We start from the raw sequence: 16,790 nt of genomic DNA on the forward strand, positions 1-16,790 counted from the left end.
GCCTCTGAGGAGGTGACCTCTCAGCATGGAGTTGCTGGGGAGGTCTCAGAAGGTGACAGCAGCAAGGGCAAAGGCCTGGGGTCAGGAGAGACCTAAGGATATTCAAGGACTAGATAGGTCTAAGTGCCTGCAGCGTTCTGAGCGAGGGGAAAGTATTAGGCAGTAGAACTGGGAGGCAGGCAGGTTAATGGGGCTCTGCAGGCCACAGGAAGGACTTCGGGTACATTGGAAGCACAATGGGAAGTCACCTCAGGATTTTCTGTGGGGACACTAAATTTTAGGATAGTGATACTAAATTTTAACAAACTATAGAAACGATCCCTGAAAGTATTGTCTTTGACATTAAATTTTAAAAGGATCACAAAAAAAATGAACTTCCTATGTGTGGTAGAAGATGAACAGGGAAGGGACCGAAGTGAAAGCAGAGGGACAACTAGAAGGTAAGTTGTCCAGGTAGGAAATGACCAGTATCAGAATGAACTCGTGCAAAGTGGTCAGATCTGGGATATGTTTGAAGGTGGAGTAGTCAATATTTAACAGAATGGATTCTAGGGGTGAAGAGAGAGACAGAGACAGAGAGAGTGACAGACAGAGACAGAGATCCAGGGTGATGCTTGGGTTTTAATAGGAATTTTTCAGTGGTTGGTAGAGCCATTTTCTGAAATGGGAGGCATGATGAAAAGTAACAGGTTTGAAGGAAAAATTAAGAGCTCAAAGTTGGACATATTGAGTCCTTGAACTTCAGTGCTTTTGTCCTTCTCAGAGTCATGCCCCGAGGGTGGAGCATTGCATGACTGAGAATCATTCCTCAAAGTACCTGGCCAATTCTGAGGAATCAGAACCTCGAGCAGGCCCAGCCCCACTGTAGAGGTTGGAATAATTTCCTAAGTCCTTTCTGCTTCTGGTCTCCTGCGTTCTTTAGTACAATGAACGAGGCTCGGACAGAATGGAGGAAGACCCTGGGATGGAAGCCAGAAGACCTTTCTGTCCCTGTGTCCAAGGTAAGTAAGTGCCTTACTTTGCGGAGCCTCCCCTTCCTAATTCCTAAAATGGCACCTTCCTTACACATCTGCAGCGAAGACCGAGTAAAAGGAAGTATGGGGAGTGCCGAGCACAGTGTGAAATCTCAAACATTTGCTTTTATTATTAGAGTGTGGTAAGGCACACTATTAGACATTAATTTGTACACCATTTCTTATCTTTAGTGAGAGAGGTGCTAGCAAGTTACCTAAAAATCCCTGACAGAGCCCTCTCAGAAGGTCAGGGCTGAGCACTTTGGCATCACCTGGGGTGGTGAGGGTCACTTTCCTCAGAGAGAAGGGAACTGGGGTATCGTGAGATCTGTATTTTAAAAGTTTAAGAAGATAAGCTCTATGCTCCTAGGGTGGGTTTCCAGGGACAGAAGGCAGTCCTCAGTTCTGGGTCTATGTGATGGGTGACACCCAGAGATGGGGGAAGAGGTGCTGATGTGCCCTGAAAGCAGGGACCCTCAACTGAGCTTACTCTGAAGGAGAGGATCATCCCTCCTCGAGGAGTCCAGGAACTGCCATATGGAAGCTCCGACTCAGCAGTGGTCCGGCCTCTTCAGTCAGATGGGACAGAGCCAGCATCCAAGAGCAATGCCGCATGGCAACGGGACCCGAAGGAGTGCAGGGCTGGTCATACTCCAGGCACCTCCCTGTTTAAGTGTGGGTGTTGGGCTGACCCCCCATTTGTCTGGATCCCAACAGGAAACAGGATTCACCTCAGATGGTTCTAAGAACGTGATTCTAATGAAGACACTACTTATAAGTAATGAAGGGACAAGAAGAAATGGTGTTAGTGGAGCCCAAGAAGGACCGTGACAAGAGGACCCATCCTGCAGAAGCTGTTATGAAAGAATGCAGTTTTGCCAGAGATGAGGAAGAAGTAGGGAAGGAATAACCCCAATTCACTCTCCTCTGGCTCTCTAACTCCTTCCATTGCTTTCTACTGGCTGAACGCCCCACCCCTGCCCCAAGTCACAGTGCAGGAGCCAGATGACATAATGAGCTGGACCTCACAGGGCTCAGAACACTGTAGAAAGGGTGCAGAAGGGGTCTGGAGGGGAAACGTGGTAAACAGAGAATGACCCCTGCTCTACCTCTTCATGATTTAAGTCTCTGAGTTCTTAGAAAACTCAAAGAAAAGGAGAGGAATATATTGAAATTCCTGCTAATAAGAAAGATGGGTGCATCCATGATTAACTAGAAAAATGAAAGAAATGAGTTCATAGTTATAGCTGTAGCTTGGGAAGGAATTCTTGCAAGTTACATTAAGTAGCAGGGTTACCAGTTATACATAAGTAGCAGTGTTGCTAATAATAAGCTTCACATAACTGGAATCAATGGTCCCACAAACGTGGGCTAAAACCATGATCGCAGTCATTTTTATTAGTAGCAGCAGCCTCCCACCATCCTCCCTCCTTCCCAGACAACATTTACAATGCTTTAAGTCCACATCACCGAGTAGAATCCACTCTCACTACATCCCTCCCTGGCCTCAGGGAGGGGCAGGCAGGAGGCTCCTTCTCCCCAGTTGCCTGAGGCCACACAGGGAGTCAGGAGCTGGTGGCAGAGCAGGAATCCAAGCCAGCAGACCTGACTCTCAAGCCAGATTTTAAGTTACCAGGACTATGGTCTCCCCCACACCCCATGAAGCCATAGGTCCCAGGCTGGCCCACATGCAAGCACACTTATCCACACATGCATTTGGGGAAACGTGTCCTTGCTCTGGAAGTATGTTCCCATGCAGGCCCCGTGAAGCTGACTCCCTGGGTCCCAGTGCTCTGAGCGCCCAAAGCCACCATTTTACCCTGCACTGGAAAAACACATGTTGTCCATATGCGGTGGCAATTAGATCCATCCATACATACCCCAAATTTTCTTCTTTCAAGAATTTTTAATGTCCCCGCAGCCTTTGGTACCAAGTTTTCCTTTCCTTTATTCTTTCTTTCCTCTTTTCCCTCCTTAGTAGTAATACATTGCCTTATGCTGAGTCTAACTTAGAACTGGGTGCAAACTTTTGACTCAGGACTTCCTGGTGGCATTTCAATTGATTTTCACTTTAATAAAGCATGAATCTACAGAGCACTCCTCCTGCACGGAGGCCTGGGAGACAAGTGATAGTGAACTCAGAGCTGGCTCCCATTGAGTCTCCCTGCTTGTCCCCAGAGACCCTCACTGCCTGACACTCACATGGGTGAGTTTATTGCACTTTAAATCTTCTGGAGTCTCTGGTGTGTTTTCCTTTGCTTTCCCAACCCATTTAGAATTTCTTGAGGAACAAGGACACTCTATAGGCATACAGGGTCATGGTCTGGGCAAGGACACCGAAGTCAGACTCACCACATGACCTCTGGCCTGTTATTGACCTCTGTGTTTCAGTCTTCTCATCTGTAAAATGGGAGTGTTAAGACTGCCTACATTATTGAGGCTGTTTCGAAGATTAAAAATGCCGATATACATAAAGTGCTTAGAACAGTGCTTGGCACAGGGTGTGTGTGCGTGTATGTGATGTACACACATGCACTCATTTACACCACCATTAACTGTGGGCCTTGAGCAAGTTTCTAAACCTCTTCAGGCTTCCCAAGAGTAAAATGCAAGATGGCCGATCTCCAGCACTACAGTGAAAATTATGTGGGACAATGTATGTATGATGTCCACCGCTGGGAGGAATATGGCAGGTATTCAGTAAAAATTGGGTGTGTCTCACCTCCCGCTCCTTTTGTTCACTTCCCTTTCCCCACTTCAGTACCATCTGGGGCAGCAACATGGAGGAGAAGGATATCAGCAATATTTAAAGGACTCACAAACACAGCCATTTTGTAAGAATGGAAGACTTTGATTTAACACAATTACCATTTTTTAAGTACCTACAATAAGTCCAACCCTGGAACTAAAAGAGGTTCAACAGAGAGTGACAGATGAGTTGCACAGCCCCACACACAACTCAGCACTTTGCACACAGTTTTGAAAGGGTGGGGAAGAGGAGGCTGTGGTGGGGGAGCAGGAGTTATAGGGTGGTGCTGATAAAAAACAAGCTGATGATATCTCAATTATTCAGCCCAGAAGCCTGGCGTCAGCCTTGCCTCCTCCACTTTGCCCCTAGCTAGAACAATTTCCCACACCCAGAACACAGCGAGGCCCCTTCCCAGGCCAAACCTGACCCATGCATGCCTGTGTCGGTCATGAAAAAGACCCTGTGGTTTTCAGGAGCACTAGAAGTCCTGCTCACCAATGTGTGGGCTCAGAAACTCACTCTTTCAAAGGCACAGTATATCCCTGTGTCCTGACCCAAGGAGGAAGCTGCTAAGGTCTGAATGTTATATCCCTCCAAAAGTCATGTTGCCCAGAGTGATGGTATCAGGAGGTGGAGCCTCTGGAAGGAGCTTACCCATGAGGGTGGAGCCCTCATGAATGAGATTGGTACCATTGTAAAAGAGGCTCCAGGAAGAATCCTAGTCCATCCCTCCCTGTGAGGACACAATGAGAAGTCTGCAACCTGGAGAAGGGCCCTCACCCAACCTTGCTGGCACCCTGCTCTCAAACTACCAGCCTCCAGAGCTGTGAGAAATGAAATTCTGTTGTTTATAATACCACTCTGGTATTATAAACTCTTCTGTTTGCTGATTCTTGCTGCCTGGCTTTCCATGATACCCTGTCCTATCGGCCTGGGTGCCCATGCTGTTGCTTGTGCCTGACCCTGGGAACCAGGATCCTTTCCCTGTAACCCCCACCTTGACCCCTTCAGGAGTGAACAGATCACTGGGAATGAAGACAGTCCTTGACCTACCCATTCACTGGGATTCGCATAAACTTTAATTACTGGTGCTTGCTGAACTGGGCAGCACACTGTCCAGTGAGCCTTGGCCACCTAGACCCCAAAACTTTGTCCATTTCCTTAGCAACCCATCCCAGCACCACAGGCTTCAGCTTGGTCCCTGTGCCACCAGTGCTGTGTAGTCCTAGGTTATAGCAGGTCTTGTACCCAAGCCTACAAGTATTGTTATTATGGCTGCTGGGAAGACAATTACCGCCTTCATCCCCCACCGCTGTCAATCACTCTCAAGGTATTTAACAAATTCTGTCTTTTGTCATGACTGTTTGTGGCAAGAATGAACCTCACATAGGCCTGATGCCTGGGTGCAGTGAGGGATGCTCCTAGGAAAGCAGTTGTCCATCACCCAGCCTTGCAGGAAACACTCGGGAACACATTGGTGTTGTTTACACCAGCTGTTTGCACCTGGTGAGCAGAGCATGCATTCACAGCCTCCTCATCAATCAGGAGATCTGGGGCAGAGAGCCAGATGGGTATTAAACCTAGCGTGAGAATGGCAAAGGAAGCCCCTCGGCCTGGCAGAATCCTCATTAAATTGGGTGGCATTATCCACAGCTCGATGTCCCCGTGAAGGCCCGAGGGACTCTAACACCATCCCTTTGCCTACAGGTATGCTAGCCACCCCCTGCTCTGCACAACCATCTCCAGTAGTATGTATACTCTCTGCCATAAAGGAGAATTCAAGTCTTTCGATATCTCTGTTGCACCTTTTGGTCACTGTTCCATTGTGACAACTTTGCATTTGCCTATTCATCTCAATATTTCCTCAAATCCTTTTGCAAGCAGGCAGAATTGAAATAATGAATATGTAAATGCTCATTGTGGACTCTACCAAGACTTACAGGATGCCTAGCCTATGGATATTTCTTAAAAAGAATTTTTTGAATGCATGAATGCAAAGAGAGATGATTTCACCAACAAACTTATGGTAAGATCTGCCATGAAGCATGCACTGTGTGGGAAATAAACAGTAAGACAGAGTAGCTGTTCTCCAGGACTTTGTAGTCTGGTTGCAGCAAGTAGCAGAGACCTTTCCAGTTCACAGAGTATCCACTCACATCCACATATATCCCAGTGTCTTCATAATTAGGCTGGTCTTCGCCAGTGCGATAAATGGAAGTGATGATGGAAGTAAGGGATGACACTTCCAGACTGAAGTGTCTCACACCCTCTGTGTGACTCCCCACTACCGCTCCTGCTCTCTTTTTCTCTAACATTGTGCCCATGTGGACTCCATCAGTCTGGGTCCTTGAGTGACTGTGTGAAACAGAGACCCTGGCTTGTCACATTAGACATATAGCATGAGCAAGAACAAATGAACAACTTCACATTATGCAGCTGAGATCTTCGGATGTATTCATTATGCTAGCACAGCCTCGTCTATTCAAATCTGGGAAACACACAAATACAGGAATGATACTAGGCTGACTCCTGCCTTGCTGGTTTATAAGCCACCAAGTCTGGGGGATTATGTCCCCTCTGCTCTTGCATTTGCTGTCAGGTCTCTGTGCGGTTGGTGCCCTCCTGTTGTTCAGGTCTCACCTGTAATGCTCCCACTTCAACAGGCCTTTCCTGACCCCCGGATCCAAAGTGCACAACCCCAACAGCGATCACATCTCCCTGCTTTGCTTGCTGGCCCTCCGTGAGATGTTCTTATCTACTATCCTTCTTTCCCTCACCCAGTGTTGTCCAGGAGAAGCAGGGATCGTGTCTTTCTTGTTTACAGCTGTGCTTCCAGAATGGGGCCTGGCAGGAAGTAGGCACTCAATCAACATCAGGAATGAATGAACAGATGAATGATCAGAAGTGGGTGGGAGGAAATTCACTGAGGGCTGAGTGTCCAGGAAAGAATTCATCAGGAGGCAAGCCTTGAGAGGCCCTTTAGAGAGGGTCACCGTGGGTCATCACAGTGGTTACGGCAGCCTGAGCAAGCATAGGGGGCAACACACAGGCAGGTGGTCTGGGGTGACTGTGAGTTGAGTGGGCTCACTGGAGTGGGGAGGACAGTGGGAAGAAGGTGGTTGAGAGCTTCAAATGTTAGTTTATATCTGAACTAAGGGCAAAAGGAAGCTCTCTGCGGAGGCTGAATGGCACTGATACCCCCAACTCACTGTTTGAGAAAGGCTGACTGGGTGGGGATTTCTGAGGTAGAGGCCCATAGAAAAGAAGCTGAACACAGGGCACAGTCATTAGGCTGTGACATCAGTCCAGATAGGGGTGATAGTCTGGACAGGAAGGAGGAAAATGGTAAAGGAGGGATTGATTAAACTTGATCTGGAAAAGTCTCCTCTCTGCCCAGTGCCACAGCTGGGGGTGGGAGGGACAAGGAGCCTGGTCTGGAACTAACAGGTTCTTCCCTGTGGACTCTCTAATTCACTGGTCCTTCCACTCACTGCACAGCAGCACCTGTTTCAGCCCCTGGGGATGATCAGTCTAAGACAGACAAGAGCAACAATCCAGGATAATGCCTGCATGGGTTCCTCAGTGAAGACGCAAACACCACTTCAATCCAGACAGTAAGAAACTTACATCAAAATAGCACAAAAGACACTTGTATTTTACAGGTAGAATCTGAGTTTGAACCTTCCTATATAACACTTCCCCTGCTGACCACACATAGCTTTTGTAAAGATAAAATGGGACACAGGACTTTTTTTTTTTAGTTTAAAAACAATTTATGGGTATTGCTATCACAAAGAACAAAATATACTTGCTAGAATTTCATCTCCTTCCCAGTGCACAGACTTTCATAGGAAGAACTGGTCACTGGTTTAGCAGCCTGAAGGGGCTGGAACTTCTGGGGTGAGGGAGGACCATTAGAAGCAGTGGATGCAGCTTCACAGTATGGAAACTGCTCTGTGGTCCAAAGCAAACAGAATTTGCCCAACCTTGTACATGGGAGGTGTTCACTAAATACTTGCTAATGAGATTTTGATAGTTAACTACTCCATTTCTGTTCTGTCTTTACTACTCTCTGAAGCTGTGTAAGAAAAGCGAAATAAAGTAACGCCCATGGACAGCAGGAAGACATTTCTACAACCCTCATTCCCCGCTCCTCTCTTCCCTGCTTCCTGTCTACGCGCTTGGTAATCTCCTTCACATCAGAACTTCCAGGCTCTCTCCCCACTGGCATCCTATATCCCTGCCAAGTAATCCTGCAAACACACAGCTCCCATCACATCACACCCTTTGAGAGATCCTCGGTGGTGTTGGGAGCTATTGAGTCAGGAGCTGCTGAGGTGACATTTCTTTCCCCTGCTGGTTTTTCTTCCACATGGAGGGACTGTGATCAGTTGTGACATCCTGCCTCTTCTCTGCCACCTCACTCATTTCTTCTCTTGGGTGACAGAAGGGGGAGTAGCTTATCTCAGTAGTCTGTCTGGAAGGTGACAGTGGCACTCCTTGCCTGCCCACTCCTCTGCCCATCCTTTGGGGAGCAAAGGGCCTACAGGAAGCAGGTGTTCTCTGCACCCCCCTACCTCTGTCCTAAGACTTTCAGGGCCTCCCTGTTCACTGTTGTCCACCATCAGGAGGGTTTATCTGCCTGTGATCCAGTATTAGGAGGCCTATTGGGCTCTTCTACTAAGATGCTTCCTCCAGTGTAGCCTTTCCAGCTTTGAATGTGATACCCTGATTTTTGTCTCCATCTGCCTTTGTTTTATTTCTCAGCTAGTTGAGGATTCAGGCCAGGATGATGGATACTTTTCATGAGATGTCCCTTCGAACTCCTGGAAATACTTTTCCATTGTCTATAAAAATAAGCAGAGTCCTCAGCTTGGCATTTGAGGTTTCCCACCAAAAAATAAAAATAAAAAGGTGTCATCAACTTTCTAGGCCTAGTCCCCCACTATGCTGTGCCTGGGACATGCCACAGATGCTAGAACAACCACCCCCTGGGCTCCAGTGGCATCCTGGAATGCCTCGTGTTTTCTCTCTTCCGATGCTAAGCTCTGCTCCTTCGGCGCCCCAGTACAAGGCCCGCCAAAACTCTACCCACCTACCCATCATACGAGCTGGGGCACATGCCCCTTCTCTGTGTGCCTTTCTTGACCCAGAGGGATCTGATCTCCTTCTTTAGTGCCGGATTTCTCATTTTGTCTCCTCTGCCAGGAACCTTCTCCTCCTGCCCACTCCCTCCTCCCCCTGCACATGCCTATCGGACCACCACTTATCTCTGAGCTCTCTGACTGGAGGCCTTTACCTCCGAGCCTCCCTTGAGCCCTGAGGAGTGTTGGCTGGTCCTCCTAAGTGCTTCCATAGAACCCTGTATACCACTAAATATGCGGAAGTAAAATGCTCTGCCTACTTGTCTCAAGAAGTTTATGAAGGCATATAGATAACACTTACAATTACGTGCAAGCTAAAGAGAGCAGAAGTGCCACTCCGGATGGTAAATTGCCTACATCCACATAGAAACCAAAGGTAAATGCTCACTGTGAACAGAGTCCCAGCCGGGGAAAGGCACTGAACGAGTAACTGGAATTAGTGAAGCCTTTCCGGAATTCTCTGGTCCTCCAGGGAAGGCTCTCTCGAAGAGGGGGTTATCCTATTTAGTGTCTAGCTTCTAACTGGTCAGTGAATTAAAGACATCATATCATTAATTCGACTTCCCGGAGGTGAACAGGAGGCCAAGACTCCTACTCCCTGGATTCAGCGGGGGAAAAGGGGTACATCCAGGCCACCCAGAATAAATCCGATGAGGAAAGGGTCTCAGCTCTCAGCCCTCCCCCACCTAATAAGCACAAATGCCAAAAAGTGGTGTTCAGGCAACAGCAGGTTGCAGCTCAAATGACATGTCTGAATATTGAGGCCACTGCATTTTTCTCACTGGCTTGAAGCTTGGGAAGTCTGATATGCCTCTTTGAAGTCTGCTTGGTGCACAGGGAATGTGTGGATTTTCTGAGGCCTCTGACAATGTGGGAATAGATAAGACCCTCTCAGGCTCAAGTATCAAGAGGCTTTCTCAACTTTATAAACGCTGCTGGGAAAATTAGGAGAGCTAAAACTCTGAGATTTTTAACAGGAAGCGTTGAACCTGGCTTGCTTCTAAGTTAGGCTAAAAAGAATAGACTCATGGATTATTCTTAGGGAAGAGTGAGGCAATCAACCTGGGCTGGAGAACAATTTCTGCCTGGGAGAGACCTTGATAGGCCCTACATAACCTACATAAGCGAGTACATAACCACTGTACTCCCTTATTTCCCCATTTGAAATGCACTGCACAAAGCATCTTATTCCTGTTCCTTTTCTCATGTTGGGCCATAACCAAAAGTGTTACCTACATTGAACTAACCCCGTTCAGGGGACCTAGGGCAAACAGGTAATGTGGAGGCACAGTACCGATTTGGGTGAGCCACTTGGCCACAGCACCATAGATCTCATCCAGGATGAGGATGACCACCAGGTTGATGATGACTGCCGTTGCTGTCACTGTCACTCGGACATTGGAGCGTGTGTCCTTGTTGAGAGACAGAGCAGCTGCAACTGTGATACGATACACAATGACCGCAAAGACGATTGAGAAGGTCAGGGCAATCTGTAGAGAAAAAACGACAAGAGTCACATATCTGTGGACAATTACGGAGCACCTATCACTTGCTCAGCCAGCAGTACTATGTGCTACATCAGGTATTCTTAATCTGGAGTCCATTGGCGACAAGGGAACTGCCAACACTCTAAACTCTTGGAAATTCTTAGAATCAATGCATTTTTCAGGAGAGGATTTTTATTCTCCTGTTTTTATCAGATTCCAAATGGCCTGTAACACACACAAAGAACTAGAAATAGAAATGCTGGATACTATGGCGTGTATGAAACACATCGTGTGATTGCATTCATGAAGAGCTTTCAATTCATTATGGAGAAAAGACGAATTCCTGTTAAAACACCGTCAATAATACCTGAGAATGAATTAAGTGTTAAATGAAGAATATAGCTGTTAAAGAGACTGAGAATACAAAGGAGCAAGTAGATCTGAGTGCTCAGGGAATAGTTTGTGGAGCAATGGGATTTAAACTGGGACTCAATGAAAAGAAATAGTGAGCCATTGAAGGTGACTGAGCTGAGAAGGGGTGAGTGAAAGCTTGATGGGGTGGGTGCGAGAAGGTTAACCAAGAAGAAAGAGAGAGAAAACAGGAGTGAGAGTTTCACACTGTCAGTCCCCAGGGTGAAAAAAAGGTCACCCTAATTTCTCTACCAGGCAATCTGATGTGGAGAACTCAGATTTATCACTTGGTGCTGAAATCTCTTGCTGCTATGTTTAAAAGGAAAGTCTGGCAGCCACTTGCCTTCGAAGGGCCTCCCATACCTCTTTCTAGAACCTAAGAATACTAAGGCCTTCTCCCAGACCGGCTTCCTCTCCTCTCACACCACAGCCCAGGGCTGGCCATTCCCCTGATGCACAAATGTCAGGAGAAGAAAGGGCCCTGAAAGAGCCTCCTAGATGGGGCAGAAGGAAGAAAGAGAGCAGCCAGGTGTTTAACCTGCTCAGAGAAAAATGCTAATTTGTTCCAGTCAAGTGAAGTCTTCTTTCTTAGAGTTCTTTTTTGCAAAGGAGGCTGTACAGGTCATATTTCCTCTGGGGGCAGGGAGTGGAGGGCTAGACAGAAAACATGGGGAGAGAAAGGAGCAGGTATAAAGATTCCTTCTGAAGAAACAAGCTTTCCTGGGCTGTCCATTCTCTCCATAAAAAGGAGGGGTGGGGAGGGGGCTCAGGCTTGGCCTTTGCAAGCTGTGCAACTGACACTCTGGTGGGCTTCGGATGGGGAATGGATTGCAGATGTGTCTGAGGGATAGATGTCTTCAGACCTCTGGGGACGGGATACCTGAAGGTGCTGAGGCCCGGGGTGTGCTAGTGGCAGCCTCAGTGGTTTATTCCTTTGTGCTTTACAAATGTTAGTGTTTATCCTGTGGGCCATGGTGCAAAAAAGAAGCCGTCACCAAGGAAGAGAGGATGGGAGTGTTCTCTGGGAAGAGGGAGGGTATGTATGTGTACATATGGGTGCACCCACATACATGTATGTCACGGTGCAGGAGAGGTTGGATGGAAAAACCACTCTGTGGGAGGCCCGTCTTCTGATGCAGGGTCAGGGGTGGGAGCAGCAGAAACCCCAGGCTCCAGGACTAGGGAGGAATGACTACCACATACGTGGGAAAACCAGGACGAGACATCGCTGCTCTCCAACAATGTGGACATTTTCACTTCCTGTTCCTCTGGGATTGTCACTGCCAGACAGTAAGGGCCTGGAAAACGTGGTGTGATATTCTTTTTCCCCAAAATCACTTTTGCAGTGAAGGCCAGTGATGGAAGTAATGATGAGGCGGGGGCGGCCAGGGCATCGAAGAGTGTGTGAGTGTGTCTGTGTGAGTGCGTGTATTTGGGGTTGGAGTTGGGGGAATGACTCGGGGAAAAACAACAATGGCAAAAACATCCTTTGCTTTGGGGTCTGGGGGTGGTTCATGGAGAAAGGAGTGGGCAGGAGATCAGCTTCTATCTTCCTTCTCTAAGGGGCCAAGCTGCTAAACTGGGGAAGGAAGAAAGCTCTTCCTAGTTACACAGTGTGAGCCCCAGGACCTGCTCCATCAGCTGGGAGCTTGATGCAGAATCTGAAGCACAACTCCAGACCTACTGATGCAGAATCTGCACTTTAACAAGATTCCCAGAGGCAAGTTCTAGAGGCACTGCCCTCCTCATGTGGGATATCCCTTCTTCCCACCCTCTCTACCACCCCAGCCCCACCTCCAACATGCCCCTTCCCAGCCCTCTGATGCTGTTCTTTGCAGTCTTAACTTCTTTGGTCTTGATTTTCCATTCCATTTGCAGAAATCAAGTTTGAACCTTCCCTTCAATGTTTCCCAAAAGCACCTCAAAAATCATCGTTTTCAAACTGGAAGAACTCGGAGAGGACCAGCCCAGTCCATGACCATTTTGCAGATGAAGAAACAGAGGTGAAAGCGGATTTGTTCAAGGTCACAAGGCATGAACAGCCACCTTGGTCTTCTGGATCATGGTAGGAATTAAAAGAATTTTAGCATTTAGGGATCATCTATGTTTAGCCTTTGATCTCACATATAAGAAACTGAGGCTCAAGAAACAGCAATGAGACTGATCCCAGGTCCAGAGGGTCCAGCAGAGCTGACATACTAATAATGGTAATAACATCATCATCAACAGCTGACCCATTTGTATCCTCTCTATGTCATTATTCATGCATATCTTTGCTAGCACTAATCCTTATAATTACCACAGAAGACGTGCTCTTTGTAGATGCAGTTTAGTGATGTCCAGAATTGGAACCCTGTGGCTGCAAAGTCTACAACCCTACACTACCATTAGAACCCACATATTCTGGCACTAAATTCAGTAGTAGTTTCATAACTTCGGCTGCATTATTGATTTCGTTGATTAAATTCAGTACCTATTTTCTGACCACTTATTGTGCAAACCATTGTGCTGGGTATAGTTCGTGCTTATGATCAGCCTTCCCTAACTAGGGCAAAAGTGGGGCTTGGTCTTGTGCTGCATTCTGTGCCCCCTGCCATTTCATAGAGGTGCTTCAGGCATGCAATCTGTTTGGTAAAGATCTGCTGATCCCCTGCACATGGTCACATGGTCATGGTCCCTGTTGTTTTTGGTGATTTAATCCCATAATTTACTTCTGGGCACAGCCAAATTGCAATGGAAGCCAGGCCACAAAGTCCATAGCCCTATCTGACACTCTAAGAGAGACGGAGAGGAGAGCAGGTCTGATCCCTACCCTTCAGGACTTGCATTCTGAATCAAAGTTGAGCAAACCATTGCACACATAACAACTGTTGAGCCTAGTAGCAGCTGGACAGAGTCACAGGCCTTACCTCATGAGCTTCTGGTATGCTCTGAGGAGAGAGCCGGGGGATTAGTGAGAGGAAACTCCACAGAAGCAGCTTTGGGGCTGTTTCTATGGGAAAGTCTTGGAAGAAGGTATAAAGAGGAGTAAGTAGAAATGCACAGACAGAAGCAGCCTCTGGGAGAAGAAACTAGTGGGGGAGGGTTTAGTCTAGGGTATGGCACATTATAGTAGCTCAATTTTTAAAATACACACACTAATAACTTTATCATCGACATAATAAGTTGTCTCTGGCATCTTAATTTATTTTCTCATTCAGTCATTCATAAAAGATGTCTTGAGTACCTGCTATGTGCCAGTCACCATTTTAGGTGTCAGTGATATAATGCTGAACAAAGATACAAATTTCTTGGATTTTGAGCCTCTACTGGGGGAAGATCGGCAATAAACTAATAGTAGGTAAAATACATAATATGTCTGGTGTGATAAACACTATGGAAACAAATAAAGCAGAACAGGGTTATGGAGAAAGTTTGTAATTTAAAATAGGGTGGTCAGGAAAGGCCTAGGTGAGAAGGTGACATTTCAGCAAGGACCTCCTTGAGCAAAGGGAGAACTGGAGTGGGGCATGGGTGGTGGAGAGGAGGAGGGCCAGCCCTGTGGTATAAAGGTGTTGGCTCTACATCTTATGAGATGGGAAAACTTTAGAGGGTTTGGAGCAGAGGAATGCCGTTATCGGACCTTGATTTTGCAAAGATCAGTAGGGCGACAGTGTAAAGGTAGGGGATCAGTTAGGAGGCCACTGCAATAATCCAGGCAACGAAAGAGGTTTTCTGACAGGTGGCTCCCAATATACAAGTGTTAAGTGACTGTCTTGGGCATGGGAGGAGGGCTCAGGCACCTAGCTCTAGAGGAAGGATGGACATTGCCTGTGATAATCCCCTGCCATACAAAAAGAAACCCCCCAAAAATGGTCAATTCAAACAGAAAAGGAACTTTAGCCCAAACAGAAAAGGACATACTGGGTTGGGAAAAAAAAAAGAGAAAATGTATCTTTGTCCATCCAGGTCTCTATCACAGTGGGGAAGATGGGCACAGCATGTGATGTTTCTTGGCTCTTGTCATCCTATGAAAAACATCCCCAGCTGATCTGGCAGACTGACATCCCTAAAACTGTCCTCATGGCCAAGGTCCTGAAATCTTCTGCCAAGGTTTAGTCACAGGGGACGGAGGAGGGAAAGATATTTGATACTCCAGTTTGTTGCCCAAATTCCATAACAAAAAACTCTTTTATAAACACCTCCCTGACCGCTTGATCTCATGCTTTACCATTGATCCAGGGCAATACCCCGGTCCTCTCATGTGATGGACCAGTCTGTGAATCCACAATGGCAATTGCCCATGGCCACTTCTCTGGGATAGGTTTCCCTCTTTCTCCCTGTTCTACTTAGAACATAATTTTACCTGCAGTCCCCTAAATGGGAAATGGAGTCGGTTTAGTTCTATCATCTTTATTCTGAGAATGTAGTCCTTTGGAGTTCCAATTTAATTAGGTGAGGACTTCCTGTTAGAATCCCTATTTTGAGCCAGCCATTCCCCAGATTTCTACTCTCCTTGCCCCCATAACACCACCAAAACCAAAGCTGTTGGTCTAGATGGGAAAATATCCCCAAGGTAAAGGCACCTCTCATTTTCCCTTAGAGCTTAGCCTCACAATTCCGTCAGCCATTCAAGGCTTTAACAAGATTGAAAAATATATTTATCCAATATGAGTTTTTGTAATTTTCAGCAAGGTGGGATGTTACAAACATTCTAACCTATCACTACTGGAGATAGAAATACTTTAACTATTTTCTTATTTATGCATGTATTTGTTATCTATAAACTCCTTGAGGGAAGGATTATTTTGTTTTATTTTCTGCTCTACCCCCAAGGCCTAAGAATAGCGTCAAGCACATAGTTGGCACCCATTAAATATTTCTTGAATGAATGAATAATCTCTGACAACAAGATGCATATTGTGGGAGGCTTTGAAGTACTAAATTAAACTTTATATCATTCCAGCGTAACACATTGCAATTCACCACATGTTGTTGAATGCATTCTACATGCCTCGCTCTTGTTAAGCAATGAGAAGATAACAAATGTAGATTTCTAAGTCCTGGCAAGGCACTCACCACCTCTGCACTTCATCTGTGAAACAAACTGTTGAAGTAGATGCTTCCTTCACTTTAAACTTCTGAGACTAGGACATGGTTCCTGTCCTCAAGGAACAGGAAGGCAATAATAACCTCAGGCCAGGATCAGAGTTCCCTGTGGCCAGTAGGTCCAGAAAATTATAATCATTTCAGTCCCCCACCCTACTTTTTTGGGAGTGGGGATAAGCAAACTCTGCTCCATCCCACAACCAATGTGTAGTCCTGCTTAGAAATGCTGCAGGGATACAACTGCTTTGTAAAACAGAAGCTCCAGTTTTGAATCCTGGAAGGAGCCTACCCATAAAGACAGGGCAGGTGTCTTAGTGGCCAATGCTCAGTCCTCTGAGTTTCACCTTTTGTTATTTTCAGCAAGATGGGATGTTACAAATAGCCTAAGATCTTCTTGCTTCAGTTACTGTTGGCTCACTCATCCTGCTCCCAAGACCAGCCTGCTACCACTTCATTGATATGACTCAACTATGAATCACAGACCCCTTGCTTACCTTCCCTGACACAGCTGAGGCCATCTGGGCCTTTCAAACAGCCCTCTCAAACTCCGAGGGAGAACACAGAAACAAACACAACTACAGGAAAACTAAAGAATCGGCTTAGAAAGCCCAGGCTGGCTGCCGCCTGTGGCTGCCAGATTCTGCTCTATTCCACAAATCATGGGAGACAGCCAGCCCATGGCTTCAACAGCCTGATTACTTCTTCCAAGGCCTTGGTCTGTCCCAATGTGGAAGGTACCATCTTGCCACCAACCTACCCCAAATAGTTCCAATTTTAAACATCCGTGGTCAAGGCTGGGAAGATAGAACCCCCTACTACCCTCTTCAGATTAGGCAGATAGAAACTCCTTCAATAGCTACAGAAGGTCACTGACCCCTTCCAGGTCTGGTGTTTTGTC

General features: G+C 46.7%; 1 protein-coding gene across 1 annotated transcript in view; it reads right to left on the reverse strand.

Annotated features, from left to right (window-relative positions):
• The window catches only part of ANO2 (anoctamin 2), a 318,842-nt gene that overhangs the window by 64,134 nt on the left and 237,918 nt on the right, over positions 1-16,790 (reverse strand). The window contains exon 16 of the mRNA XM_053662202.1: positions 10,201-10,396. Within this exon, the coding sequence (XP_053518177.1) occupies positions 10,201-10,396 (196 nt within the window). The remainder of the gene's footprint in view (positions 1-10,200; positions 10,397-16,790) is intronic.

Source organism: Artibeus jamaicensis, unplaced genomic scaffold (genome assembly GCF_021234435.1).
Source record: "Artibeus jamaicensis isolate MK-2021 breed Jamaican fruit bat unplaced genomic scaffold, CSHL_Jam_final contig_233, whole genome shotgun sequence".
NCBI lineage: Eukaryota > Metazoa > Chordata > Mammalia > Chiroptera > Phyllostomidae > Artibeus > Artibeus jamaicensis.